This window comes from Lissotriton vulgaris, unplaced genomic scaffold (genome assembly GCF_964263255.1).
Source record: "Lissotriton vulgaris unplaced genomic scaffold, aLisVul1.2 SCAFFOLD_261, whole genome shotgun sequence".
Taxonomy (NCBI): domain Eukaryota; kingdom Metazoa; phylum Chordata; class Amphibia; order Caudata; family Salamandridae; genus Lissotriton; species Lissotriton vulgaris.
Window position 1 is genome coordinate 862831 of NW_028252546.1, and position 27534 is coordinate 890364.

Consider the following 27534-nt stretch of genomic DNA (forward strand, 5'->3'; position numbering starts at 1 on the left):
CCAGATATATACCTATATACCTATATACCTATTGTAAATACGTCCTAAGGAGGGAGGTGATTACGTTCCGACTGGGTTGGAGGTGCTCTAAGGAGCTGATCCCATCTGGTTCGAGAATCCGGTCGTTACAGAGGTGAAACATGAACTATCTCATTAAGATGGGTTTTTGCTAAGGGGAGGAAAGTTGTATCACCCACCACACTAAGGAGAAGGATGCTGGACATTTGCCACGAGGGGCCTTTGGGAATAGCTAAAACTAAGAACAGAGTTAAGAACAGTTACTGGTGGCCAGGGGTGAGCTTGGAAGTCGAAAGGGTCGTCAGGGACTGCTCCTCATGTCTAAACTCTGATAAAACTCAAGTGACCTTTAGACCACCATTGCAACCCATACCCTGCCCATCCATGCCGTGGGAGAGAGTAGGGATAGACATTATGGGACCGGTAGTGGACAATGGGGAACAAGTGTACATGGTTGTTCTCATTGATCACTTCTCCAAATGGCCAGAAGTAAAGTTCTTGACAACCTGATGCGGTCAATGTGGTGAAATTTCTTGACAAGGTTTTCACGCGGGAAGGTCTTCCCAAAACCATAGTCAGTGACAATGGCCCACAGTTCACCTCTGACACCTATAAAAATTATATTCTGAGAAACAAAGTGAGTCACAAAACTACATCAGTGTACCACCCCTCTGGCAATGGAGCGGTGGAGAAGTTCAACAGAGTCATAAAAGGGATTATTCAGTTGGCCAAAAACAACAAGAAGAGATGGAGGCAGGAAGTGTGTAAAACGGTGTGGGCGTATCGTATCACACCATGCATTACGACTGGCCACAGTCCATTTGAACTTATGCGGGGCAGGACACCTTTGTGTAAAGATAATGTAGGATTGGCCAAGGCAGCTAAAAGAGTTATATGGTCTACAGAGCAGGTTGAGAAGAAATTGAAGTTGGCACAAGCGAACTACAAGGATAGGTATGATGAAAAACACGGTTGCAGACCAGTAACTCTGGATGTGGGGGACACTGTGAGGGTGAAGAGAAGTGGACATGTGGGCAAGGGCAACAATAGATACACAGAGCCACAAGTAGTACAGGAGGTGTATTGCAATTCAGCCTTGCTCAGCTATGGCAAAGTCTGGCATTTCTTTGCCCTGTCACAGTGCAAAAACAAACCAGAGAGACCTGAGAACGTGGTCCAAGAACAGACACAAGGTTTAGGTAGGGCATGTATTGAATGGTCAGATGAAGAGACTGCCGAAGAACCACAAGCAATCGACACCACTGGGTTTCCCAGTCTTGAGTTGGGCAGTACTTCTTCCAATCACTGTGAGCCGGGTAGGACAGGTGCAAGTGGAATAAGTAGGAGGTTACCATCCCCACAGGCTCCTAACCGTGCTTTGAACCAAGTCACCAGCAGAACAGGACGGAGAATATTACCACCCATAAAATTGTCAGATTATGTTTGTGAGTAGCAATGAAATGTATTTTTACCACACATGTTTAGAAAAATATTGCAGCTCATTTACTGGTTGTTCTTTTCCCCCAATCTCACCCTTTTCTCTCTCTTTTTCTTCTCTCTACTGTCTTTATTTCCTTCTTTCCTACATTCTCTCTTCCCCTTTCTCTTCCCTTCCCTGGTTGCTTTCCCTCCCTCTAGGAGGAGGAGGATGTGTTGTGATTACATTTGTCCCGTCTAGGACACCGTACTCCCGGCGCCCACGTCACTAGCTGTCTCCTCTGGAATGTTGACAGATGACAGCTGGTGGCAGGCTCGGCAGGCTGTGCGCTCTGCACCACGGAGCGTATGTGTTGGTGCTTATGATAATAAATTATACTTATGATCACTATTCGTCTGCGGACCTCATCATTACAAGGAGAGTAGAGAGGAAAGAAAATAGTCACATCATCTAGGCAAGCATTGTTTAAAATGGTCTTGTCTCATCTTCTAGGCAAGCATTGTTTAAAATAGTCTCATCTTCTAGGCAAGCATCGTTTAAAATTGTCTTGTCTCATCTTCTAGGCAAGCATTGTTTAAAATTGTCTCATCTTCTAGGCAAGCTTTTTTTTTTTATTGTCTCATCTGCTAGGCCCATTGTTTAAAATTGTCTTGTCTCGTCTTCTAGGCAAGCATTGTTTAAAATTGTCTCATCTTCTAGGCAAGCATTGCTTAAAAGTGTCTCATCTTCTAGGCATGCATTGTTCAAAAGTGTCTCATCTTCTAGGCAAGCATCATTTAAAATTGTCTTGTCTCATCTTCTAGGCAAGCATTGTTTAAAATTGTCTCATCTTCTAGGCAAGCATGTTTTTTAATTGTCTCATCTGCTAGGCCCATTGTTTAAAATTGTCTTGTCTCTTCTTCTAGGCAAGCATTGTTTAAAAGTGTCTCATCTTCTAGGCATGCATTGTTCAAAAGTGTCTCATCTTCTAGGCATGCATTGTTTAAAAGTGTCACATCTTTTAGGCAAGAATTGTTTCATGGCCAGGAAATGCGGCCTCGCAGCCAGACTTGAGGACCCTAGGACTGAGTAAGTAGGCTTGAATCCGCACCTCTGCTCAAAATCCTGCACTCCTGGACAAATCCTTTAGACTCGGATTTACAAAGAGTTGAAGCAACGCAAGGCAGCAAGAAAAGTTACTGCACTGTGTTGCATGAACTGGAGAGAGCAGAATAGCGCCATATTCACAAAGAAGCACCCTCCCTGTGCTGCCACACTTTCAGCATCCTTGCACCATCTCAGGCACCCTTGTGCCATAGTGCAAGGGTGTCTGTATTGTGGTCAGCATAGTTTTTGTGCATGAAAGTGTTCCTGCTACACAAAACTATGGTTTCAGGCAAATTAATTTCTATATATTTGTGTTGCAGAATACATCTCACATGCGAAGAGGGATAACGAGGAGAAATAAATAGAAATAAAAGTGTTTCTCCTCATTACAAAACCGCAGGGAGGAGCAGGATTTTGCCACCAATTCAAGTCTACAATTCTTTGCAGACAAGGATTTGCTTCAAAATTTATGGGTAAAGGCATTGGGAAGCCCACGCACCACCCATTGAACGTCCCATTGATGCAAAATAATGCAAGGCAGCACATTGTGCTGCATTATGTTACTTTTAGCTACAGCACAACACAAATCGTACATACGTTAGTATGCATATACCAAGCTGGACTGTGTGTTGTGTCTGCATTAAACTCCCTGTGCTTTAAAAGAAATGTGTAACTTCATCTGGTTTGCTTGTAAAGCACTCTAACACCCTCTGGTCAAATTCATGTTATATATAAAGCTGCAACAAATAGATTGTAAATGGTCAGAAAAATATACATGTTAAAATATCATCTGAAATGTATGTGATTTCGCTACATTTTATTTTCACGTGGTGCAATAACATGTATGAAAACCTGGGCATATTTTACACCGAAAGCATCTTTTCCTTTACCGTGTCTTTAACAAGGAGCATATCTGCTATAGGTGCATCTAACATTTTAGCAATTAATCATAAACACTAGGTGGCAGTGTTTGACTAGAAACAAGAGGCCTTCCTGGAGGGGAAAATACACCATATTCACTTTGCCAATGCACCCAGACATACTGTGGAGCGAGCAAAGGAAAAAAGTCCCAGAAAAATTGTCAGAGTCCTAAGGGTTACTTTCTGTTTTTTAGCATCCATTTTCAGGACGAGCCTGGGCAGCGCTTGCGCTGCTCTGCGAGCCATGTTGTATTGGAGTATTTTCATGAAGCCCCGCCTACTCCCCGCCCATATTTGTCATTGGCTTGTGTCATTGTCCTTCATAAATGTTGGCTTCTGATTCGTTATTAGGCTTGTTAATCCCTTCTTAGTACCACCTTGTCTTCATTTGTAACCTCCCATGAGGATTTGCCCTTTTACTTCGGTTGTTACACGGTACGTCTTCTTTACTCTGTAAGCACTATTTTCTTTAATGAGTTTCTCTTACTGCAGGAGGGCAGGAGGGTCTCTCATGCCCAGTTGTGACCCCCAACTTGTTTAACTCGTAGCAAATGGGGAGCTCTTCTGTGGCCAACTGAGACAGCAGGGGGCAACTCAGCAATGCCTTTAAGGAGGTCATAGGTGTGTGATGTAAATTCTGCAATAGGTCTCTCATTTGCAAGAGTTTAAGCCATTGCCATTGTAAATGGCAATTCAGTTTATTTATGTTTTAAAAACCAAAACACAAATAAAAGGTATTGTCAATAGCTCAAATTCGCGACCTATTGCACTGCGCATGCTTGTTCATTCACGTGCTTTTGTCCGTGCCTTGTCCTTGGTGCTTCTGTGCTATTCGCCAGCTGATTTCAGATGCACAATAGTTCCTCGTGCATTCCCATGGAGGTGGAAAGACACACCCAAACAGCCAATAGGAAAAAGGTGAGACTAAAATACTCCTGTGGCCTGATCAAAGATATGATTGATAATGTCTCAAACCAATAACTGAAAGTTCCAGGGCAAAAAAAGCCAATGGCTGAAGATGTCTCAACAAAGCCCTTTAAATTAGATATAGAATATGTTATGCTCAGGGGCGTAGCTTGGTCTCTAAAATTGGGGGGGCAACAGGGGAATGGGGGACAGGGTGAGCTTCAGATTTCTCAACAATTGAGCTGGAATATGTTGTTAAAACACATTAAATGAGAAGCACGATATGAGGGAGACTCAAGGGGAAGTGGAACAAGAAAGGGCGGCAGATAGTGAGAGGCACTTAAAACACACCATTTTTAGTACCATTAATCAGCATTTTTAATGCCTTCAAAACAGAGACGAGGGAGAAGAGAGAGAGAGTGCGTGTGTTGTGTGTGTGAGTGTGTGTGTGTGTTTGTCAGTGTGGGCATAAATCCAAGGTGAAGTCTGACAGACACTTCATCATACCCGACTGAAAGCCCTTGTACCCAACTATTTACAACAAAATACATTTTTAAGGGGATGTCACACCGCAAACACACACCCCCCACACCCCCAAGGTACTCCACTGGCTATGCTCGCTATTAGCGCATGCTCCATACACATCAAACAGAAAATGATCTTCAGTGCCTCCCAAAGACAATATTTTGCTTCAAGTTTTATAATAATCAAATGCCCAGCACTTGAGGCAAGTCTCTGTTCATGTCTTCACTGACACTCAGATTCCCTGTGGTCCTCTGTAGTTGTGATATAATCTTTCATAAACAGATTTTAAACAATCCGCACTTAGCCTGGCCTCTTTGACAGTTTCACACACTGCTTGATGCAAAGCAAAACAAAATAGCCTAAGCCGGGTAATAGGAAACAGGGTAGGAGTTCAAACGTTGAGCTTTGAGGTGTGTGGGGGGGGGGGGAGGGGAGGTGAAACTACATAGTCATTTAATTTGCTCTACAGCTGCAAGACCATTCAAGTAGGGGGCTTGAGAGTCCACTGCAGAGATCTGTGTGTGACCTACAGGTCAGAGTTCAAATCCCAGCAGGAAGGACTCCACTTTCAAGGTAGATACAATTACTGCCTGTGACTTGGATTGACTGTTATTCTAGCAATAGAGAGAACTCAGGCTGTGGTGTTTGCGACTTTGATTTGATTTGATTGTAAGATTTATATAGTGCATGAATGCCCGAGGGCGTCTAGGCTCTGCGGAGGAGAATGCCAGAGTTCCAGTTGAGGATAATTTAAGTTAATTTGAAAATTTGCCAGGTCTTTATTAGCTTTCTGAAACCGAGCAGAGTTGGGCAACTTTTATTGTTTATCGGGAGCGAGTTCCATAGTTCCACTGTACCCAGGACAAAGCTTCTTCCACCCCAGCAGACTTTTTTGAATGTTGGTGACGTAAATTGTTAATGTTAAGAATATTAGATCCTTAAAGAAATAGAAATAATGAATATTGAGCAAGCAGTCCCCATGTCTAACAGGAGTGTGTCGCTGCTGCCTTGCGCACACTGTTGGCTGATCTGTACAATGAGAGGCATCAGCAACAGGCGGGAGACACAACTGCGAAATATGCTTTAGTGTATGGGACACATATATATATATAATGCATACCAAAAGTTCAAATGTCTTCAAAACCTTACATAATAGGTATTTAGTGGTACCTCATGGGTATAAATTACACTATTTTACTGACCTCTGTTGGATGGAATTTGAAATGCGCCTTGTCAGGATCCGAATTTGACACCACACAGACCACCTGCAGTGGGAGCTCAACCTACAGTGCTGTCCAGAAGGACGGAAGCCCAAGGACTTCAAGAAAGAAATAGTGTCCACGTCACAGGCTCCCAAGGGGGCTAATAACTACTGTTGTTTGCCTCCATCCATCCTTACTAAGTGAAAGAAAGTGCAGAGCGGAGATATGAAGGAGATGGCGCAATATGAGAGGTAAGGTAATTAACAGGGGTTGCTGCTTTAGCAGACAGGAATAGTGTCACGGCGTTTGCGCAGTGTATGCTGGGTACTATGCTCCTGGAAATGGAGGGAGTCTAGCTCAAACTGCCAGCCACTAGCAAACCAGTTTGGCTCTGCTCCAGAACAGACTGCTTTGTCCAAACTGCTAGGACAATCTCTTCTATATACAGGGCTTTAAGTGGGATGAAACAACTGGGTGGGCGGGGCTCTCCCGAAGGGCCGTGGCCAATGTAATTAATGGCGTGGCTTAAAAACACATAAGCTAAAAAAAAATCAGGCTTATCATAGTGTGATTCCCGACATTTATTTTGCTGTTTCTGTCAATGCATCCAGATATGTGATGTGACAAGTAACATCATACCTACTAGTCAGGACTATTGGCTTTGTCAATAGTTGTTAGTTGCATAAGATAAATAAGCAGTAACTATGGCTGGTCTATATTAAAAAAGCTTCCACTTACAGCCCTGGTGACACCACAACAATATTGCTGCTCCTAGGTTTCGAAATGAGAAGGGAAATTCAGAGAGAAAATGGCTCTCTTTGAATGATTTCCCTTCCCCTACAGGCTCACCTGGCATGACATCATGCCATAACTTCGCCACTAGTGAGAAGTGAGCAGTGTGAGCAGCGCACATCGAGGTGCCTGCTGTCACTGCAGCCTGGAAAAAAACGGACCGCCTGTGCCAGGGCACAAAACAGAGCCTGATACATACCCGTTTCGAGGCACTCTTTAAAAAACTGTCGGTGCTCAGACCCGGTGAGACCCGGCCCATTTAAAGCCCTGCCTATATGGAAACTCAAGCAATACCAGACAAGGAGTCAGTTAGCAGCCACTTGGAGAAACAGCACCAGGGGTATAACGTAGGACCATGAAGCCCCTGTGGCGTAGGAGGGCCCGAACCCTCCAGGAGGACCCCAACCTTTCAAGGGGGCCCCATTAAGCACACGGTCAATGAATATCAGTGATATGTACGAGACTCTGAGGCCCCTCTTCACATTCTGCAGGGGCCCCATCCTTTTGTATCACACCGCTGAGCAGCACATGCTGCAAGGCACAGCTAGAGCGGTTGCATGAGAGGAAAGAGAAAGAGCAGCTTTTTGATGTCTGCAGTTTGTGGTAACTAGCTGAGACAGGTGTTTGGAGCTTTTCTAGCCAAACTGAATGCGGGCACACTTCCGGTGTGAAATACGCTAACTACGAGACCTAAGACATGCCATGCTAGGAGAACTCAGAACTCTCAAGCTTTTTCTGTGATCAGGCATAGCGTCGCTGAAGCATGGTTTATTCATACTATTGTAAATGTTGGACAAGGCCCAGAATAGGCAAGGGCAAGGAAGGTAAAGCAGGGCCTGATAGGAGCTCGCGAGCAACGCTTTCCGAGCGCAAGGCCACCAGGGAATGGACATTGAAGACTGTTGGGAGTGGATGGAGGCCATAGACCACAAGGCAGTAGAGAGATCCATGCGAAAGCTAAACATCTCAATGGCAAAAGTGTGCAGGGCGATGGCTGGGGATTTTGTGAGTCACAGGCTCATCAACCTCAGGACACCGGGATATTATGTAGCGGATGGAGTCCGCTTAACCGGGGTGGGTATGGACATGTTTCTGCTAAACATCATTGGGGCAGCAGCGGTGCGTCCATTGGGGCGTAGGGGCGTAGCCCCACTAAGCCTGGTGGACGCACCTGCTGCGGCACCAACGAGCTCCCAAATAAATATAATAAAGCACTTTCGGCGGGGGTTCCGGCCGGGATACACCCACTGGAATAGGGAGGGTGCAGGGGGTGGGGCCTGGCTGGCTGGCATTTAAACTTAAGCAAATGCTGCGCAGGTCATGTTACGTTTTCAAATTTGCGCAGTAGAATTATGGGCAGAAACTTGCCCGAGCATGCGCATCAGCGTCATGTAGACGCTGAGACAGGGCGAAGGGGGTGCAGGTTTATTCGTGCTCGGCAGCCCTGGCATTACAAGGGCGACAGGGCGAGCAGTTAGTGTGCCTCCAAGCCAATCCTGGCGCTGCATGCAGCTCCAGGATTGGCTGGTCACCGCGCCGCAGAGCAGGGGCAATCCATATTGGATGCCACGCGTGGGTGGCTCAGCCGCAGTGCACAATGGCCAATCACTGCATCTGACTTCTTGTAGTCATGCAGTTATTGGCCATTGGCGCGCGGCGGCGCTGCTGTCGTCCTACGTTGGATCCGGTAACGGTTCACTCCGACTCGCCCGCCTCGTGGTTGTGTGTGGACTGGACTGTGGAGCCCTGCTGTGGAGTCGACTCGTGTCACGTCGGTGGACTGGACTGGAGTGGAGACAGTACTGACAGACAGTGTGCCGTGAGCGCATCACCGCCGGCAGCCTGTGCTTGCCTAAGTTTTGCTGCCTGTTCGTCGTTGCCTTTCTTAATCTCTCCGGCAGCTCGACTTCTTCTTTTAGCTGGTAGGTTGGGCTCAGAGGCATTCTATTTCTTTCACTGTCTGTATTACAACCAGGTAGAGGGAATTAATGCACCTATGTTGGGCGATGACGCGCTTGACTCGCTATGGGTGGCATGTCAGGCAGCCAGAAGATCACTGCCTGCTCCGACCGTGTTCTTAAATGGCTCGCCTATGTGTGGGTCTCTCTATGTATGCAAAGGCCGAATGCCACTAAAAACCCCCAAAGTTAATCTGTTATAGGCACACCCGCACCCCGCCGTTTGCCTTCCCTTGAGGCACGTAGTAGCCCCCCTCTCACGCCACCTCCTTCAGTCCGCAGAGGTTAGAAGCAGGCTAAGGGTGGTACAAGCGCTATACATACATTCCCCAGATTGCTTCATGGCCTCAGTAGCACCACGTTCGAGTCACGTGTTCCACTGTAACATTGAGTCCAAGTTGTTCTGTGAAGACTGGACTTTACTTTTCCAGACTGAAATGGGAACGTTAATGAATGCATAATACGATTTCTTTTTTAAAGCAACACCTCTGTACCTTTAACAGAAACAGAGCGCTTTAAACAGATTTTTTTTCCGGGTTGGCAAAGCAAATACAAGGTTGGTGTTCTGCTGTCCCTTGCAGCCCACCTTTTCTGTGTTCGCGGACATTTGCAATGAGTCACAAATTGCAACCTGGCTATTCGCTATTCATTAAGCAGATCATTTCTCGACCTCTTCTTGACAGTGTGAAATTTGCAACGTAAGCTGTTAGTTCATAGAGCACATTGCGATTGCACACCTACTTGCAAACCAGGAGGAGCGCAAACTGCACAAACCTGGTTTATTAAGTTGGTCTTATGTTTCAGGGAGCCCAAAGTGTATTAGACTCCAGTCTCTTCCAAGATTTATTTTGCTATGGAGAAATAGAAGACCGCATTATAGAGCAGACGTGCCTGAATTATGTAGTAGAGTAACACAAATTATGTGCATGCTGTGGATCCCAATACCTTAAAATACCAACATTTCTCAAGACAACTGTTCACGTGAGAAGATATTACTGAACATTCACAACTGAATTCCCAAACATTTGCTTTGTACCTCTGATATAATTCTGGAGTGCAGTGATCGCTGCATTATGTGTGCGGATAATGCAGGTCTGTTAACAGCCCCCACATTCAAGCATTTACCAAAGTCAAGGCATTTTAAAATTCAAGGCATCAGGCTTTAAAACGAGGTGCCATATGTGAAGAACTTTACTCAATTCCATGTGCTCTCCCATATAAGTGCTACTTTGAGAACGCTGTTACACCTAGAGGGCTGTGTATCAACTTTGAAACAAAATATTTCTGTGACAATACCTATATAACTGGTTTTGCTTTGCTTGACATATCTTTAAATGTTTAGGATTTTAGTACTCCTATCTATAAGTAGCTGTCTTCTATTCTATACCTTGCACACCTAGGCGTGAGTGTGGTTGAAAGTGTGTTATCTTTGTTTTGTTTCTATGTCACATTGACCTTCTTAGCATGCTTCTGCTGTACACAAGTGCTGTTGACATTACCTAACGCAATGGTGCTTACTTGTTTTAGCTCTCAAGGGTTGGTGGCTGTTTGCCCTGTCGGGTTCGAACTCGTGATCTACATCAGGGGAGACACACAAGCATGCGAGACTTCTCTATTTGTCGGTCATGTCTCAACCTCAATTAAAGCTACAACTCTTTTATTGATGAGCAAGGCAGTCGATCATGTTCTGACTGGCCTGGGCTCATTAATTATTGCAGAAGGTTAGATTGACGCCATATTTCTGCTGCTTTTGCAGCTGCCCTTTGTAGTGTAGGAACTAGTGGTAACACGCTAAATTGTTTTTCTTCGTTGGGAAGGGTTTCCGTCTCGTTCTTAATGATTACCAAGGCTCTGTTATCAGGTTATGGGACACATTATATAGTTTTCCGTAAACTGGCAGATTTGATCAGCTCTGTAGGTCCTTTATGTTTATGTTATTACTTATAATTATAGTCCGCTTAGCTGGCATAGGTTGGAGGGCGAGATAGCTGGTGAGTGTCAGTGAGTATTGTGAACTTTTAGATTTGATACTGATGTGGGACAGAAATCGACCAAGTCTTGCAGAAATCTTTGGAAGAACAGATACATTAGCAACGCAGCATTAATGGTAGGGGTAGCATCAGCCACTTGGCACTCTTAAAACGCCTCTCAGTTAATGTGGCCAAAATATTTTGTTCCTCCTCCAGTGCTCTGACACAATTAATCCGAGGACTTGCGCGTTTTCTCACTTTTGTAGATGGGGCCTGTCTCAGTGGACAGCATGGCTGGTGATGAATTGTAGTGGCAGGCCTGCTCCCAGAGAGTACTGCCATGTCTGCTGCAGGCAGAGCGATGGATGGGACAGGTGCTTGTGAGATCTCTGGAATTTCTGCTCCTACATTGAGGACCTTATTATGCCTGCACGTCCATTTCTTTGACTGCTCCTGCTCTGCTGCTCCCCAAAACAATGAGCAGGACCTCGTTCGACAGTGAATGTCTACTGTTTTGCCTTTTCTATCCAGGCTGCTAGACAACAAGAGGCATCCTGGCCTGGGAGTTTTTCGGACAGCAGGGCACGCTAGAGCGGTTTCCCAATTGTACAGACATGCTGCCTTCCAGCTCATGATGAAGAAGTCTGAATGTCATTGGCAAACAGTATCTCCATTAAATACACTCACTGGTGGCATTGCACAGCTAGTGTGAGACACATGGACTGTTCATATTTTTGCAATGTGCCACATCTCAGAAATCCCAGACGAGTAGGGGTTGTTGCCAGATAATAGTTGGATGAGCCGCATGGCCTCCAGAATGGCATACTGAATTGTGCAGCGAAGGAAGGTGCCCAAGCCATGCAAGTCTGAGCTGTGCAGATCAAGGCAGATTCTGCGGTGCGATGTGGTAATGCAACTAATTGCCTTGAAGACCTCAGCTAGAATGATTTGTCTAGTTATATGAAACAACATTTCTGATTCTAGGGAAGCAGGGGCCAGCACAGGACAGTTTATTAGAACATTTACAGCAAAAACTTGAGGTCGCAACACTGGGTGGTGGTGTTTGCATGGGAGTACATGAGAGTATAGTAAAGTTTATGTCATTGTCCAAGGACAAATTATATCATGTTGCCAGTGCACCAGGGCTGGCATGCAATGAGAGAGTGGGTATTGGCAAGCCACTTCTGTTAATTTGCTGACCAATGGCTGTCCGTGCCAATGCCACTGGACTGACTACAGAGCACCCTTATCCAACTAAGACTTAGAGGGGTACTTGAGTACTGTCCAGCACAGACTCCAGGCCTCAGTCCACTGTTTGGGTCTCCTCACTACTTTCATCTTTTGGCAGCTCTGTGACCTTCTGTGAATGTTAGGGTGAACGGCCTCTAATTTACCAGAGCTTTTAAAGTCCCTTTCGGTTTTCTGTTTGCATACTGAGCTTAATCTCCGTTCAATATTGATGTATATCAAGTCTGTTAGTTGTTCCCTATGTTTGCATATTTTACCAAAAACGTCTGGCTCCTTTTCCTAGACGTGGGCTGTTGTGTGCTGCGGTGACCAAAACAGATAATGCATGCTGGCTAAATTCAGTCACTTGTGTACACACACGTCACTTTTTCCTCCTGTAATGCACCGTGTGCAACCTCATGTATTTTGTTTGCTCACAATTGTCACTTTTGCCTCTTGTAACTTAACGTTTGCTTTTGTAATTTGTTCACTTGTAATTTTCTCCTCATGTTTCATTACTGTTCCTATTATGAAGCGCTCTGACGCCTTTGGGTAAAGTCTGCGCTATATAAAAATGCATAAATAAGTAGAAGACCAGAAGACCCTGTCCGGCCCCGCCATTCCAGCCTCCTAGGCTAGTCCTGACCCGGGCGGTGCATTGTGCTTGCAGTTGCACGCGGCCGACTGCATGATTCATTGCTCAAGGCAGGGAGCAGGTCTGGCCTTTCCTTGAACTCGTCACTTCACTTTTTCCTCCTGTAATGCACCGTGTGCAACCTCATGTATTTTGTTTGCTCACAATTGTCACTTTTGCCTCTTGTAACTTAACGTTTGCTTTTGTAATTTGTTCACTTGCAATTTTCTCCTCATGTTTCACTTGCAAGTGGTTCACTTCACAGAGATGTATTTGTATTTGTACTGAAATTTCATATTATTGCACTGCACCTTATACGGTGTAATTTGATTATTGACAGGTTTATCAGCAAACAACAAGAGGACCCCCAACCTCCTTTGCTGCTCTCTCACCCGACCCCGGCTACAACCCAGCAAACACCAGTGTTAAAGGTAAGCAAACTGATGCTATATATTTTTTTACATGGGAGTTAGGGCTATGTATCTGGTCCCTCTCCAGCCCTAAAGCAGTGTCTCTTTCAGTGCCTCCAGCAACCACTATGGCACAGAGAGGCAGGAGGCAGTACGGCTGTATTTTAGCAGTCATTTTGTGGGAAGGGGAGCTGTTGGAGATATATTTGTATTTGAACTGAAATTTCATATTATTGCACTCCACCTTATACGTTGTACTTTGATTATTGACAGGTTTATCAGCAAACAACAAGAGGACCCCAACCTCCTTTGCTGCTCTCTCACCCGACCCCGGCTACAACCCAGCAAACACCAGTGTTAAAGGTAAGCAAACTGATGCTATATATTTTTTTACATGGGAGTTAGGGCTATGTATCTGGTCCCTCTCCAGCCCTAAAGCAGTGTCTCTTTCAGTGCCTCCAGCAACCACTATGGCACAGAGAGGCAGGAGGCAGTACGGCTGTATTTTAGCAGTCATTTTGTGGGAAGGGGAGCTGTTGGAGATATATTTGTATTTGAACTGAAATTTCATATTATTGCACTCCACCTTATACGTTGTACTTTGATTATTGACAGGTTTATCAGCAAACAACAAGAGGACCCCAACCTCCTTTGCTGCTCTCTCACCCGACCCCGGCTACAACCCAGCAAACACCAGTGACCAGTGTTAAAGGTAAGGAAACTGATGCTATATATTTTTTTTACATGGGAGTTAGGGCTATGTATCGGGTCACTCTCCAGGCCCTGAAGCAGTGTCTCTTTCAGTGCCTCCAGCAACCACTATGGCACAGAGAGGCAGGAGGCAGTACGGCTGTATTTTAGCAGTCATTTTGTGGGAAGGGGAGCTGTTGGAGATGTATTTGTATTTGAACTGAAATTTCATATTATTGCACTCCACCTTATACGTTGTACTTTGATTATTGACAGGTTTATAAGCAAACAACAAGAGGACCCCAACCTCCTTTGCTGCTCTCTCACTTGACCCCAGCTACAAGCCAGCAAACACCAGTGACCAGTGTTAAAGGTAAGGAAACTGATGCTATATATTTTTTTTACATGGGAGTTAGGGCTATGTATCGGGTCACTCTCCAGGCCCTGAAGCAGTGTCTCTTTCAGTGCCTCCAGCAACCACTATGGCACAGAGAGGCAGGAGCGAGTACGGCTCTATTTTTAGCAGTCATTTGAGATGTATTAGGATAATCCACAAGATATATGTATAATGTATTTATACTGAAATTTGATATTATTGCACTGCACCTTATACGTTGTACTTTGATTATTGACAGGTTTCTTTAATATATATATATTGGTAAGGCCAGCAACACACCATCATGAATACAGTACAAGAGCTGATTACAAAGTCATTCCAGTCACGGCCACTTGAACAAAAACTACAGATAAAACAATTAGGACCTCATCAGCCTGAAATAAACCTACAGCAAACTACCCAGGACAGAGGAAAAATGTCAAAACGTACATTCTCAAATGCCTGGTACAAAAAAGCTGATTGGCTTACAGGGTGCCCTATAAGAAATTCTCTGTTCTGCTTCCCCTGCTTGCTGTTTGGCGGTGACTTTTCTTGGACACGGCAAGGAATGGTCGACCTGAAGCGCATCGCTGAAAAAATAAAGAAGCATGCACTCACAAGAAATCATCTGGAAAACCTGACAAGACTGGGAATGTTGGGGGAAGACGCACCAATTGAGCAGCAGATAAATGATGCGTATCGCAAATCCATTCAAAAACACAATGAAGCTGTTGATAAGAACAGACAAAATCTATCCAAGATCATTGATTGCATTCGTTTCTGTGGTGCTTTCGAACTGGCATTGCGAGGCCATGACGAATCAGAAACTTCCTCAAAACCTGGGATCTTCCGAGGCCTAGTGGATTTAATGTCAACCATAGACCAGGATTTGGAAAGACATTTAGCACGTGCTACAGTCTTTAAGGGCACCTCTAATACAATACAAAATGAACTCCTTGACTGTATGCTTGAAGTTATAAGAAGCCATATTGTGCAAGAGTTGCGAAACACAGACTTTGTGGCTATTCAGGCTGATGACACCACTGATGTGTCCACTCAAACACAGTCCGTGTTAGTGTTTCGGTACCTTGACAGTGACAGAAACGTTGTGGAAAGATTTTATGGCTTCACACATTTAAGTGACTCTAGTGCAGCAACCATCACTAAAGCAATACTGGATCAACTGGACTTAATTTTCCCGGACCTGCCTCAAAAACAAAAACTTATCGCACAAAGCTATGATGGTGCGTCCGTAATGAGTGGAAGCCTTAGTGGAGTACAGAAACGAATTCGAGATGTGTACCCTAATGCTCATTTTGTGCACTGTTACGCCCACCAACTCAATCTTATTATGCAACAGGCGGTATCAAAGATCAGAGAGATACAAGTTTTCTTTCAGGATATCGGAGGCATAGCAGCATTCTTCACACGTTCCCCCAAAAGAACAGAAGCCCTTCATGAGATTGTGGACAAAAGCGTACCAAGGGGATCCTCAACTCGTTGGAACTTTCACATTCGTACAGTCAACTTAATCTTTGAACAGAGGGAGGGCCTTGAGAAATGTTTTGTCGCCATAGCATCCAGAGCAGACTTTGATCACACAAGTCAGGGTGAAGCCCATGGCTTTATTAGAACACTACAAGAGAAAGAGTTTCAGTTCCTACTGTTTTTATTTCATGACATAATGACTCCTGTTGATGTGTTATACGATCAGTTGCAAAAAAAAGACCAAGATACTGTCTCTGTGAAAGCCAATACATCTGCATTTGTACAACAGATTATGAAAGTGAGAGATGGGGTTGACGATTTAGAGAGCAAACTGCCGGAGAATTCTATTTTTGCAAACCGCAGACAAAACATCACCTATCTGGTTCGAATTGGAAAGGAGGTATGTGACATTGTAATTGTGCAGGCAAAAGAACGTTTTTCATTCACAAAACATTTGGTGAGTGCAACTTTATTGCAAAGTAAAGAGTTTGCACAATATGATGAATCCTTCCCTGAGCGTGCTCTGAATCAGGCTGTGGAAGCATATCCTATGCTCAAAAAAGAGCAGCTGAGAACTGAGCTATCTGTACTCTACAGAATGCCTGTGTACCGGAAGGCCAAAAGCGCCTTGACTTTGCTGAGTTTAATTCATAAACTGCATATGGAAAACTCACTTACAGAGATAGTGACTTTACTAAAAATTGTGATTACGACTCCAATGACAACAGTAGAAGCTGAACAATGTTTTTCAGCCTTAAAGCGCATAAAGACATTCCTCAGGAACACCATGCTAGAGGAAAGACTAAATGCTTTGGCGATGCTATCTGTAGAGAGCAAGCTAGTCCAAAAGATACCGGACTTCAACATGAAAGTAATTGACAAGTTTGCTACACTGAAAGAAAGACGTACGGATTTCATTTACAAAAAAGTGAATGCTGCTACTTGTTTGTTGAATATAAAAAATTCTGATTGAGGTAAGAAATGCATTGTTATCTCTATTTTTAAAAGTTTTGTAGTGTTTGTTCTATTTGGAGACTACACAGATTTGCTCACCTTTGTTCACTGGCCGGTCCTGTCTCCCGCAGGGTGAACGATTCGTTGCTTGTGTTGCCTATCAAAACTTTCCCCCTGGCAAATTACGAAAACCTTTATACCATTTATATTTGGGGTACTTGCGTGGACCTATGTGAAGTGTGTGTACAAAGCTCAGCTCAACCAGAATCACGATAACAGCGCATTGCGCTGCCTCTTTTATATTCAGTATATTGTAAGACTGTTTTTCTTCCCCCGCCTTTCCTTGTTTTGTTTCCCTGTTTTCCCCTTGCTTGCCATTCGTTACTCTAGAGTCTAATATTCAGTATGTTGCAAGACTGTTTTTCTTCCCCGCCTTTCCTTGTTTTGTTTCCCTGTTTTCCCCTTGCGTGCCATTCGTTACTCTAGAGTCTAATAGAGTCGGAAGGCCGTAGGGGAAGACTGTAGACTTTTCTTCAAGTTCCTGACGCTCCTGCGGAACGAGTCTGGCAACCATTACACTGCTGTGCAACATCTTCTACTCTTAGAGCTGCGATTTCCATGAAAGTCTTATAGTCTGAATCAGCACCTGAGCATAATAGGACAGAATGTATGAAGCTCTGTGGTAATACTGAATAAGCAGCTACCTATGTTATGCCATCTATTAATGTATTACCTGCACTTTCACAATTGCTTTATTGACCTTCCTGCTTTATCAAATTTGCTTGAAAATGCACGATTATTCTTCTTTTTTTTCAAAATTTTCTTGGGGGGGGGGGGGTAATCCCCCCAAACCCCCCTTTTGGGGTTGGGGCTCGCGCGCTCCGCACGCTCGCTACGGTGCTGTATGATAATTAGTTTGCGCCCCACCACTTTAAAATTTCACCCACCGCCCCTGCATTGGGGTACTGGAGCAACTAAGTTTCTCATAGACAGGCAGGCAAGGGGGAGCTGACGGTGGCCAGGGAACCACCAGCAGGCTGGCAGAGATAGGACGCACAGAAAGTCAAGGAAAGCACAATAGCCTAGGAAGAAGAGCTGCTCAAACAGTGTCCTTGGGATACCTTACAGCAGGGGCAATGGGGGCAGGTGATGGGCCAGCAAGGGTCAGCTACAGGTGGACTCGCCACTTGCTGACCGTGATAGGTCCGATGGCTATCCACATAGGTCTCGGTAGCAAAGGAAGCCTAGAAGCCGCTAATGCTAGCCACCTGCTCTGGGGCAGTCATGCAGGGCTGTGCTGGAAGTGCTGTCAGTAAATAAATATGGACCAACAAAACAGAACTGCTGTAGCAAACATGAGATATGACTGATGTGACGAAGTATTTAAATCCATGGAATGCGAATGACCATTAAGGTGTGATGTCTCATGTCCATGTATTAGTTTGAATAAACTGCGGCCATTATGTACCTACAATGGCTCCCCTTGTCTGTTACTAAAATGGGAGAGGGTGCATTTAATGACCAGAAGGGAACTGGTGGCCACTCACACATCTGGGAAGGGTCTGCAAAATAGAAACAGAGGACTGCATGGTCAAAAACACATACACGCACACAGTGCTATTAAAACTCCCAGCATGCAAACTGCCAGCATTAGCTGAAAGTGCCACACAGGAAAACAAGGTGATCCACAGCACAGGCCACAATGATTCTATACTGCTGCTTAATTTGAGCTGGTGTTTAAAGGTGAGGCCTACTGTTTCTCATTTTTGGGTCCCATTCCTAATTCATTTACAAATTAAGCATTGATCTGGAATAACAAGTCTAAAGTTCCCACTAAATCAGTTTATATTTTGTGAGGAAAAGAGATAAAATAGAAGCTTTACAAATTTTAAAGGAATGACCAATTTCTTGGAATTCAAACTGTGTGCTTCAAACTGTGGTTCGCAAACTGGTCCCAGCATGCTTGTTTCCAGTCCATGGAGGACCTGGTCTGGCAGTTCGGGCTGGACTATTCCATTTGGGCGCAGAGTCGACTGATTTGCATATGGCCAGGTCCAAACTTGAATGGCATGGTGAGCAAAAAAAACATAGATTTAGGCCTAGATCTCTGTACTGGGGTGAATGTATGACATTGTTCTGCATTCTGTACATCAGTTGTTCTTTTTGCGTTTGTCACCCCGAGTGGGACGGGTATGCCCAGACGTGGGTCCGATGCTCTCCATGCCACTGAAGTCAAGATATCCTGGCTGATGAGGGATGAAAGCCCGAAACCGTTCCTAGGATGCTTGTTTCCAGTCCAAGAAGGACCTAGCCTGGCAGTTCGGGCTGGACTGTTCCCATTGGGTGCAGGGTCAAGACTGTTTTTGCATATGGCCATGTCTGAACTGGAATGGAATGGTGAGCAAAAACGACTATGGATTTAGGCCCAGATCTCTGTACTGGGGTGAACGTATGACATTGTTCTGCATTCTGTCCATCAATTGTTCATTTTGCATTAAAACTGTGGTTGTGTCAGACTCTCATGGCAGTTAGCGCAATTAGAAGGCAAATCACTTGCTAGATATCCTCTGTGTTCTACCAATGTAATAATCTAAATGTCATTTAAATGAGCTTCTAGAGCAGAAGAGCCTTCATAAACCTATTGTAATAGCACTCAACATGCCAACGGTAGATCAGCAATCCAAAAATAAATAACGCACACTTCAGGGAGATGCTGCAAGGATCAAAACTAACAGTTAGATATGTTTTAGACAACTCATATTGCAGTGATATTTTAAACTGTATCAATGCTCAATAACACAAAAACACCTCCACTACTGAAATCTTGATGCATATCGATGCATAAACATCCAGCAAAGCCCACAGAAAAGAACTTCCTCTCAAATTTCTAGGGCTGGAGGTAGAATCGCACATTAACCTGGTCACTAACAAATGATTTTTTGAAACCATGGAAGAAACGTGCAACAAAGAGGTATAGACCTATTGAATTCAAACCAAGAAGATCTCTGAAGGGGATCTTATGACGTCACTACATTTTGAACAGTTCACAAACTATATACATGTTTTTCACTTCCTGACTTGTGATCTTAGAAGATGTTTGGCTTTTTCTGGATTCACACATATGTGAAAAGATATTAAGTAAAGCACAACGATATGTGATTGACCGGAAAAGGCCTTCTGTGCAGTCACATGGGTTTTGTTCACTTACTCATAACACGGACTGTTGTATTTGAGGACCTCTCGAAGAGCTCCCCGTTGGGCCTCAGGTCGAGCTGAGCCAGGCAGGTGTACTCGGCCTCGTGGTCCTCTCTCTGTGCCGTGATGCGATAGGATACTGTGACACTGGTGCTTCCGTTGGTGTGGTCACTTGCATACATCTCACTATGCAGCGTCTCATTTCCTCGTTTGATGAGCACGACGAGATTTCGCATCGGCGCAATGTTTTTTACATCACACGTGACTTCATAGGACCGGCTCACCTCCATTCCCTGGGGAATGTTAATCCTTACATCCTCAGGAGGCACTAGAGGGTCAGAAAATAAAACACATTTTACCGTTGTAAGCAAGGGAAGGTGTCATAGCACAAACTAACAATTACTTTGCAATTTTATTTTTTAAATGTACTTTTATTCAAATTTATCATAGGAATGTAAAAAACAAATAAACAGACCCCGAACCGTGACATTGTCAAAACATAGGGGCATAAGCCCCTTGCGTCATTTTTGTGCCGCTGTTGCGTCACTTTTTGTGACGCAGCAGCGTAAAAATGCAACCCATTTAAGACGTGACGCATCTAGGGAGATGCGTCACGTTGTCAAGCCCTGCGTCCCATTATACCTGCGCCAGGTATAATGTATGCAGGGTGGGCGTTCCATTCAAAAAGCCACGTAAAACTGACGCAGTGAATTTACAAGATTTCACTGCGTCACCTTACGCATTCACTGCGTCAAAATCCCCACGCCTGCTCAGACCAGGCGTAAGGATTGACGCAGGGCATCTTACATGGGACCTACCTATGTTTTCTGGTGCATTGCTGGAGTTGCGTCACTTTTGTGACAAACTCCAACAATGCGTCACTTTTCCTCCAACAGGTACATCAGAATTTCTGACGCATCTGTAATTCCTTGCGCCATGGTGCACTGTATTGTAAATACAGCACATCCATGGCGATGCAAGGACATTTGAAGGTGATGCAAGGAAACTGAGTCATCTAAGCAGATGCGTCAGTTCCTTGTAAATCTGCCCCCAAGTATTCTCTTCTCTGAAGTGTCCTGTTTTTAGGTATGACTTTGGGTAGTGCAGCTTTCAAACAGATGTATTGCATAGAGTGGGCTTTGCGTTCAACCTTTTCAACCATTGACTTTCACTGATCAGACTCTTTCAGCCAGTGGCTTGAGATTTTTCAGGCATGTCTTGACTGCACCCTGGGGAGTGTTCATATCATGCCTAATGCTATTGGCTGTTTAGGTTTATTCTTTTGCGTCCATGTGAGTTCTTGTATTAAAATACATGAGAGACTACTTTACAGCAATAGCCCCACGCTCAGCTCCTGTTGACTTCCGCCTGTGTGTCTTGCTCTAATGTGCAACAGGTCCATGGGATAGCATGTTATTTTGTTTTCAAACGGTTTTGATGGTTTTCAAAGAAATCGACATGGCAGGGCACACAAGTGTAGTAAGTGTGAACAGTGAGAATGAGAATACATGTACGGCATAAATGTACATCCCAATGTACCATGGTGCAGCATTGTAGAGATGACAAAAGCAAGAGTATGCAGTTCCTGAGGAGGGAGGGTCTAGTTGAAGATACCAGGTGTTTGTAAGGAAAAGAAAAGGTGAAGGGGAGAAGCTCCAGTTAGCAGCAAGATCCCTCACACACCCCGAAGGGTGTCATGCTTCATCATCTGGCAGCTCCTTGTTGGGCCTATGCTGCAATGCCCAATGGGACCCGAAGGGGGACTCTTTGCCAGAAATCTTCTCTGGTTGCCGACGTGAAGCTGAAAGGTGGTGGTGGGGTGTTTGTGTAGTGAGCAGCCATGGTAGGAGGAAAGTGTGGTTAAAAATAGGTATGGGACTCCCATTTGTTGGGTGCCTATGCTATGAATAAAAACAACCAACTAAAGAGTCATGGCTAAAGAGGGGAAATTATACACGCTTGAACTCAGGGAGACGTGTGCGGGGTGAAGGTGGTCGACATATTTCATACCCTAAATCGTCCAGTTGGATATTGGCATTTCTTCAGGACCAGGGGATCCTCATCTACTCTTAAGGGGAGGGTATGAGTGAGTGTAATGAAGGTCCCGTCCCCTAGTAGGGCATGAAACATGTCAAACACCTTCACCCCACACACATCACCTTTAGCGGATATAATTTCCCCTCTGCATCCACGACTCTTTAGTCGGTTGTTTTTATTCATAGCCTAGGAACCCAGCGAATAAAATTGTTTTTGGGGAGTCCCAAAGCTATTTTTAACCACACTTTCCTCCTACTATCGCAACTCACTACACATGCGCCCCACCACCACCTTTCAGCTTTACGTCGGCAAACAGAGAAGATATCCGGCAAAGAGCCCCCCTGCGGGGCCCTTTGGGCATTGCAGCTCCGGCCCAAAGAGGAACTGCCAGATGATGAAGCCTGACACCCTTCGGGGTGTGTGAGGGCTCTTGCTCCTAACTGGAGCTACCCCCCCTTTTCTTTTCCTTGCAAACACCTGGTATCTTCAACTCAACCACCCTCTCCTCCCTTTCTCCTATCCTCCTTAGGAACTGCATACTCTTGCTTTTGTCATAGCTACCTGGGGCATGTATGCTGAACCTACCAAGCCGCTTTCCCTCCTTGGGAATATTAGCAGCATTATAGAGAGCAATGAGAACAAGGAGGTAAGTGCCATCAGCATAAATATAGGTAATCGTCAAGGAATGATAAATTGCATTCACCATATGCCCTCAAATTCGCAATAGGTAGGGAAACGTTGCAAGAACAGACAAACCAAAAAGGTTAACTTTTTTGCTCTAAAGGAATGGAAAGTTTGTTTGGGGTAGATTATCTTAGTGGGGGGGGGGCATAAGAAGCAAGAGTTTAAAATTACTCTCCAATAAATAGTGGTGATTAGTGGGGGGAGAGTGATTAAGGGGAGGGTGGACTGATAGTGACGGAGGGACAGTGGATCATGTAGAACAGTCTCTCCAATCCTACCTGGGCTTGGTGTATGTGTAGTGGTGATCAGTGAAGGGGCTCAGGGCTGACTACCAAATAGCATATCATTGGGTGACAGTGGGTGGGTGGATAAAGCTGACTCCCTGGGACTGATATGCATTTGCTAGTAAATAATCTCATAGTGGTTGCCATTTATCTTTTGATCCAGAGGTTGGAGTTTGAAGAGTTGCATATTTCTCACTGGTAGTGTTGCAGTACGCCATGGTGGGGCGCCAGTTGGCAGCAGCAGGGATGGTACCTACCCCAGTGTAGTGACCACCCACCTACACCATGTTTTTGGGAAGGTCTGAAACATAGCCCAATAGGGTGAGTAGCAGTTCTATTTCCAGGTCAATCTTCCGCATTTGCGTTAACTTGGAGAAGATCTCATCACAGTAAGTTGCTACAAATCTACAGGACCAAACCAAGTCGAGAAAGTACGCTCTTGTGGTAGAATTTTGGCAGCAAGTCATGCGTACTATCTCACAGGCACTTAAGGTCTCTCTTGTTCCCGAGCCACGCAAATTTCTATTAAACATCTGGGAACCGAACGATTTGACGAAGTATGGACTCATATGGGCTACACTGGCAATCATGGTGGTAAAAAGAGACATTGCACAAAAATGGGGTGCCTCGGAGCTGCCCACAGCGTCCATGTGGAGTAGAAATATGGACTTGCTAATGTTTACAGAGAGGGCAGTGTATGTACTTAGGGCCTGTCCCCGTAAGTGGAACAAGGTATGGTCAGATCGGAATGTGAATAGAGGTGAATTGTGTGATCCCTTACCAGAGGATGATGAAATAAGCTCAGACGAAGAGGAGGAGGGTGTTTAGATGGTATGGTTGGGTAATACAGCCAAATAGTGACATTGGGTGCAGCACTGTGATTGTGATTTAACACGTGATTTACTAATGGAAAGCGGAAATACAAATCAGTGAATAGTAACAGACAGGGAATGACAGCTAATTGTGGTTATTTATCTTGAACATAGTTCTGGTTATGGTTAAGAACTGTTTAATGCTCAAAATAAGAAAAAGAGGAAAACAAAAAAACAAAAAAACAATTGTTAGACCTGTACGTAGCTATAAATATGATGGAGAAGGTTGTGGGAGAAATGACAGATCATGCGCCACCGGACCTCAGAGTTGTCGGACACACGGCTGTGTATTATGGAATAATACTCGTCTGGGCTAAACTTGTAGCGGCCGGCCCAATGGGTTGTAGGCCCTGGAATGCATCATCTCCAACTTATGTGTATACATTCAATAAAGGTCATAAAAAAAAAGAGAAAGTACGCTCTTGGAAGAAGGCATTTCGTAAAATTGGAGGAGTGTGTTTTTTCATACTTGCTTTGATTAGCTGGAGTAATGCATGTGCATCACAAGAACTTAAAGCACAGAACAGAAGTTTGTGACAATGATTGGGCGACACCATTCAGGTTTGTGCACAGCATGCAGTCCACATTGTATCTGTAAGGGGCCTGCCGAGGTCCAGTTTCCAAGTCTATCTGAGTTTTGCATCATGTAATGGCACCAATGCCACATAAGCTCGATAAAGACTGGACACTAGTCTCACTCCATCTGAATCACTGATCACTAATGTTAGGGGGGAACTTTTCTTGAGCTAGGGGTGGTGTAGCCAACAGGATATTGTGGATGCAGTGCATAATAAAATGGTCCATGATTGTGGCGTCATTGAAGCGGAGGTCCGTGTAGTGCGTTAGCATATGCCCCTCCGGGAATAGACCCCCAAAGGTGTGCAGACCATGTTGTGACAGGGTACGCTTTTCTAATGTTTCACAGGTAATGGGCAGCCAGGGGCTATCTGTCAGTGTCAAGGCCAGTGAAGAAGGGTCCCATCTAAAAGTCATGGGAGTTTCCTCCATGCCCAGCAGGTGGTGGATTGTGTTTGAACATTCTTGTGGTTCAAAGGAATCCCTTTTGGTAGGATGGACGCTAGAGGAGTGGGTGCAGAAAGCTCCATCTCGGGGTTGATGTTTAGTGATCTGGCATTAACATGATGCCAATGGTGGGCTTATTGGCACAGTGCGGCCAAATAATATAGCTGAAAATGAGGCACGTCAAACCTGCCCCACTTATAAGGGAGCACCAATGTGTCCTGACATGCGGATGCCGACCGGCCCAGAAAAGTTTAAGGAGTAGGCCTTGAAGTGTTAAAAAGAACAAATTTGTAAGTGGCATGGGAATGTTAAGGAACAAGTATAGGAAGTGGGGCAGGATCACCATTTTTATAATCGCAATCCTACCTGCTAATGAAAGAGGTAGCCAAATCCACTCATCAATTTGAGTCGATAGTAAATCAATAGCAGGACCTTAGTTCAGTCACGCCTCCTGCTCCCTGTCAGGATGGAGTACAATGCTGAGATACCAGTCCTTCAGACCAAGTAGTGGGTAATCACCCAATGTCTGCTTTGTGGTAGAGGTGATGGGAAAAAGTTCAGACTTGGACCAATTGATCCGAAGCCCAGAGTGGATCCCAAATCACGTCAGTTTGTGCAGAGTTGGAGTTATGTTCTCCTCTGGGAAACGGATAAAAAATAAGATATCATCTGCTTGGAGGAAGATGCGTCGAAGGCCATTTTTTATTGAAAACCTCATGCAGGTGGTGAATGTGTAAATGATGGACCGTAGGGTCCATTGCTGTAATGAATAGCAGTGGTGAAAGTAAGCATCCCTGACAGGTACCTCTCATTACGGGAAATGGTTCTGTGATTAAGCCATTGACCCTGAGGCGTGCGGTAGGGTGCGTATATAGGCGGTTAATCAAGGAGGAGAAACCCAGGGGTAAACCCATTTTTTTTAGTACAGCACGGAGAAAGGGCTATTCCAAGGAGATAAACGCTTTTTAAGTTTCTGATAGAGCTATCATGGCTGGGATAACTGAAGATATTCTATGTAGTACGGAGAACAATGCCCGTAAGTTCAGCAATTTTGAGCGGTGGGGAACGAATCTCAACTGCGCAGGAGAGATGATTTGTTCCGTCAGTATGGAGAGATGGTTGGAGAGAACTTATGCCAATATTTTGTTATCTAGATTGAGGAATGACAAGCGTCTGTATGAGCCGCAAACTCAGGGATCCGTACCAGGTTTAGGAAGAAGAGTGACTGCAGCCTCTCGCATCGACGGTGGTAGAGCGCCTACTAGGACAGATTTCTCGTATACCACAAGCAGGCGCGGCGCAAATATATGTTTAAAATGTTTGTAAAACTCTGCAGTATTACCATCAAGATCAGGGGCCTTGGAGCAGTCAGATGAGTCTATGGCCTGTATTATTCCTCACAGTATAAAGCTTTGCGTAGAAATTAACATTAGGAATTAGAGAGCCAAACTATAGCCACCTCATCAAGTTACACCGCTTTGGCCATGGTATCCCAAGATAAATTGGTAGTAAAAAGACAGATGTAGTACTGGAGTAGTGACTCCAGGATACACTTGTTAAAGGTAACATGCATGCCCCTTCTACTCTCAGTGATGTAGGAGTTCCCCCTCGGGGGCGAAGGAAATGGGCTAAAGTACACCAGGGCATTTACACTCACCATATCTGCATGAGCAAGCATGTTTACTCGGGTAGAGGATCTCTCTCTCAGCCAAATTCTCTATACTCAGTCAGTAGGCAAGGTCTGTCTTTGCTAAATGCAGTTCGAAGATCCAGATCAGTCAGTTCCCCCTCAAGGCGTTTGAACCCCCTGCGTATATCCTTGAGCACCCCAGAGTGCTTAGAGATGAAAATGCCCCTGATATTGGCCATGAAAGCCTCCCAAAGGGTGGCCTGGGAGGCCACCATGCCCTCAGTAAGCCTTAAATATTTCAGAACTGCAGTACGCAGCTCTGAACAAAACAGTTGGTCCTGTAGCACGAAAGTGGGAAAATGTTACTGTCTATCCCGATCGCCACCAAAAGGAATGCTAAAAAGAACCAAGAGAGTGATTGGATAGGGTAAAAGAGAGATGTTGAGTGGAAAGCAACCATGGGCTAAGTGTGGCAGATATAAAGCAATAGTCAATGCATTACCAAGTGTTGTGTGGGGCTAAGTGGTGTCTGAACCCCAGCTCTTCAGGCACCAGGCGCCGAGGAATATGTATGTATCACTAATGTCATGTACAACTCGGAGTGATCTAGGTTTGGTGGTGAGTGTTGGTGTTGTGGTGTCAGTAGTGGGGTCCATTAGGACATTGAAGTCTCCAGCTATAATAAGGTGGTCAATATCCAGCCATCCAAACTGGGTGGAAAGGGACTGAAAAGACTCGGAGAATTTACATTAGGAGCGAAAATATTTGCCAAAACACTAGAGTGCCCCCCCTAGAGTACCAGAGACTAGGACATACCGGTCGGCATCGTCTGCAATTGTGGTGATGTGTTTGAACAGCACACTCTTGTAAACAAGAGTACAAACCCCGCTAGAGTAGGAACTGTCTTTGGGAAGGAAACGGTGCGTACCCCAAAGGGATGCATATGTGTGTACTTTCCCCGGAGGAAGGTGCGTCTATTGGAGAAAAATTAATGTGCACAACATGACGGGTAAGATATTGTAAGACCTGTTTGACTTGGCGCGATCATTAAGACCCCTGATATTCCAAGACAGGAGGGTGAGAGGGAGGTAGTTGGACTCAGGAGGATGTGTACGGACCATCAGGTATGACAACTGGAGCTGGAAAAGAAGGATAGAGAGCAGCCACTTTGTGTACACTGGGACTGAAGAAAACAACAAGGAATATTGCGACCGT

General features: G+C 44.9%; 1 protein-coding gene across 1 annotated transcript in view; it reads right to left on the minus strand.

Annotated features, from left to right (window-relative positions):
- LOC147662122 (intercellular adhesion molecule 1-like) overlaps positions 1–27534 on the minus strand; it is a 258970-nt gene that overhangs the window by 113786 nt on the left and 117650 nt on the right. Inside the window, exon 4 of the mRNA XM_086951095.1 lies at positions 19803–20117. Within this exon, the coding sequence (XP_086807221.1) occupies positions 19803–20117 (315 nt within the window). The remainder of the gene's footprint in view (positions 1–19802; positions 20118–27534) is intronic.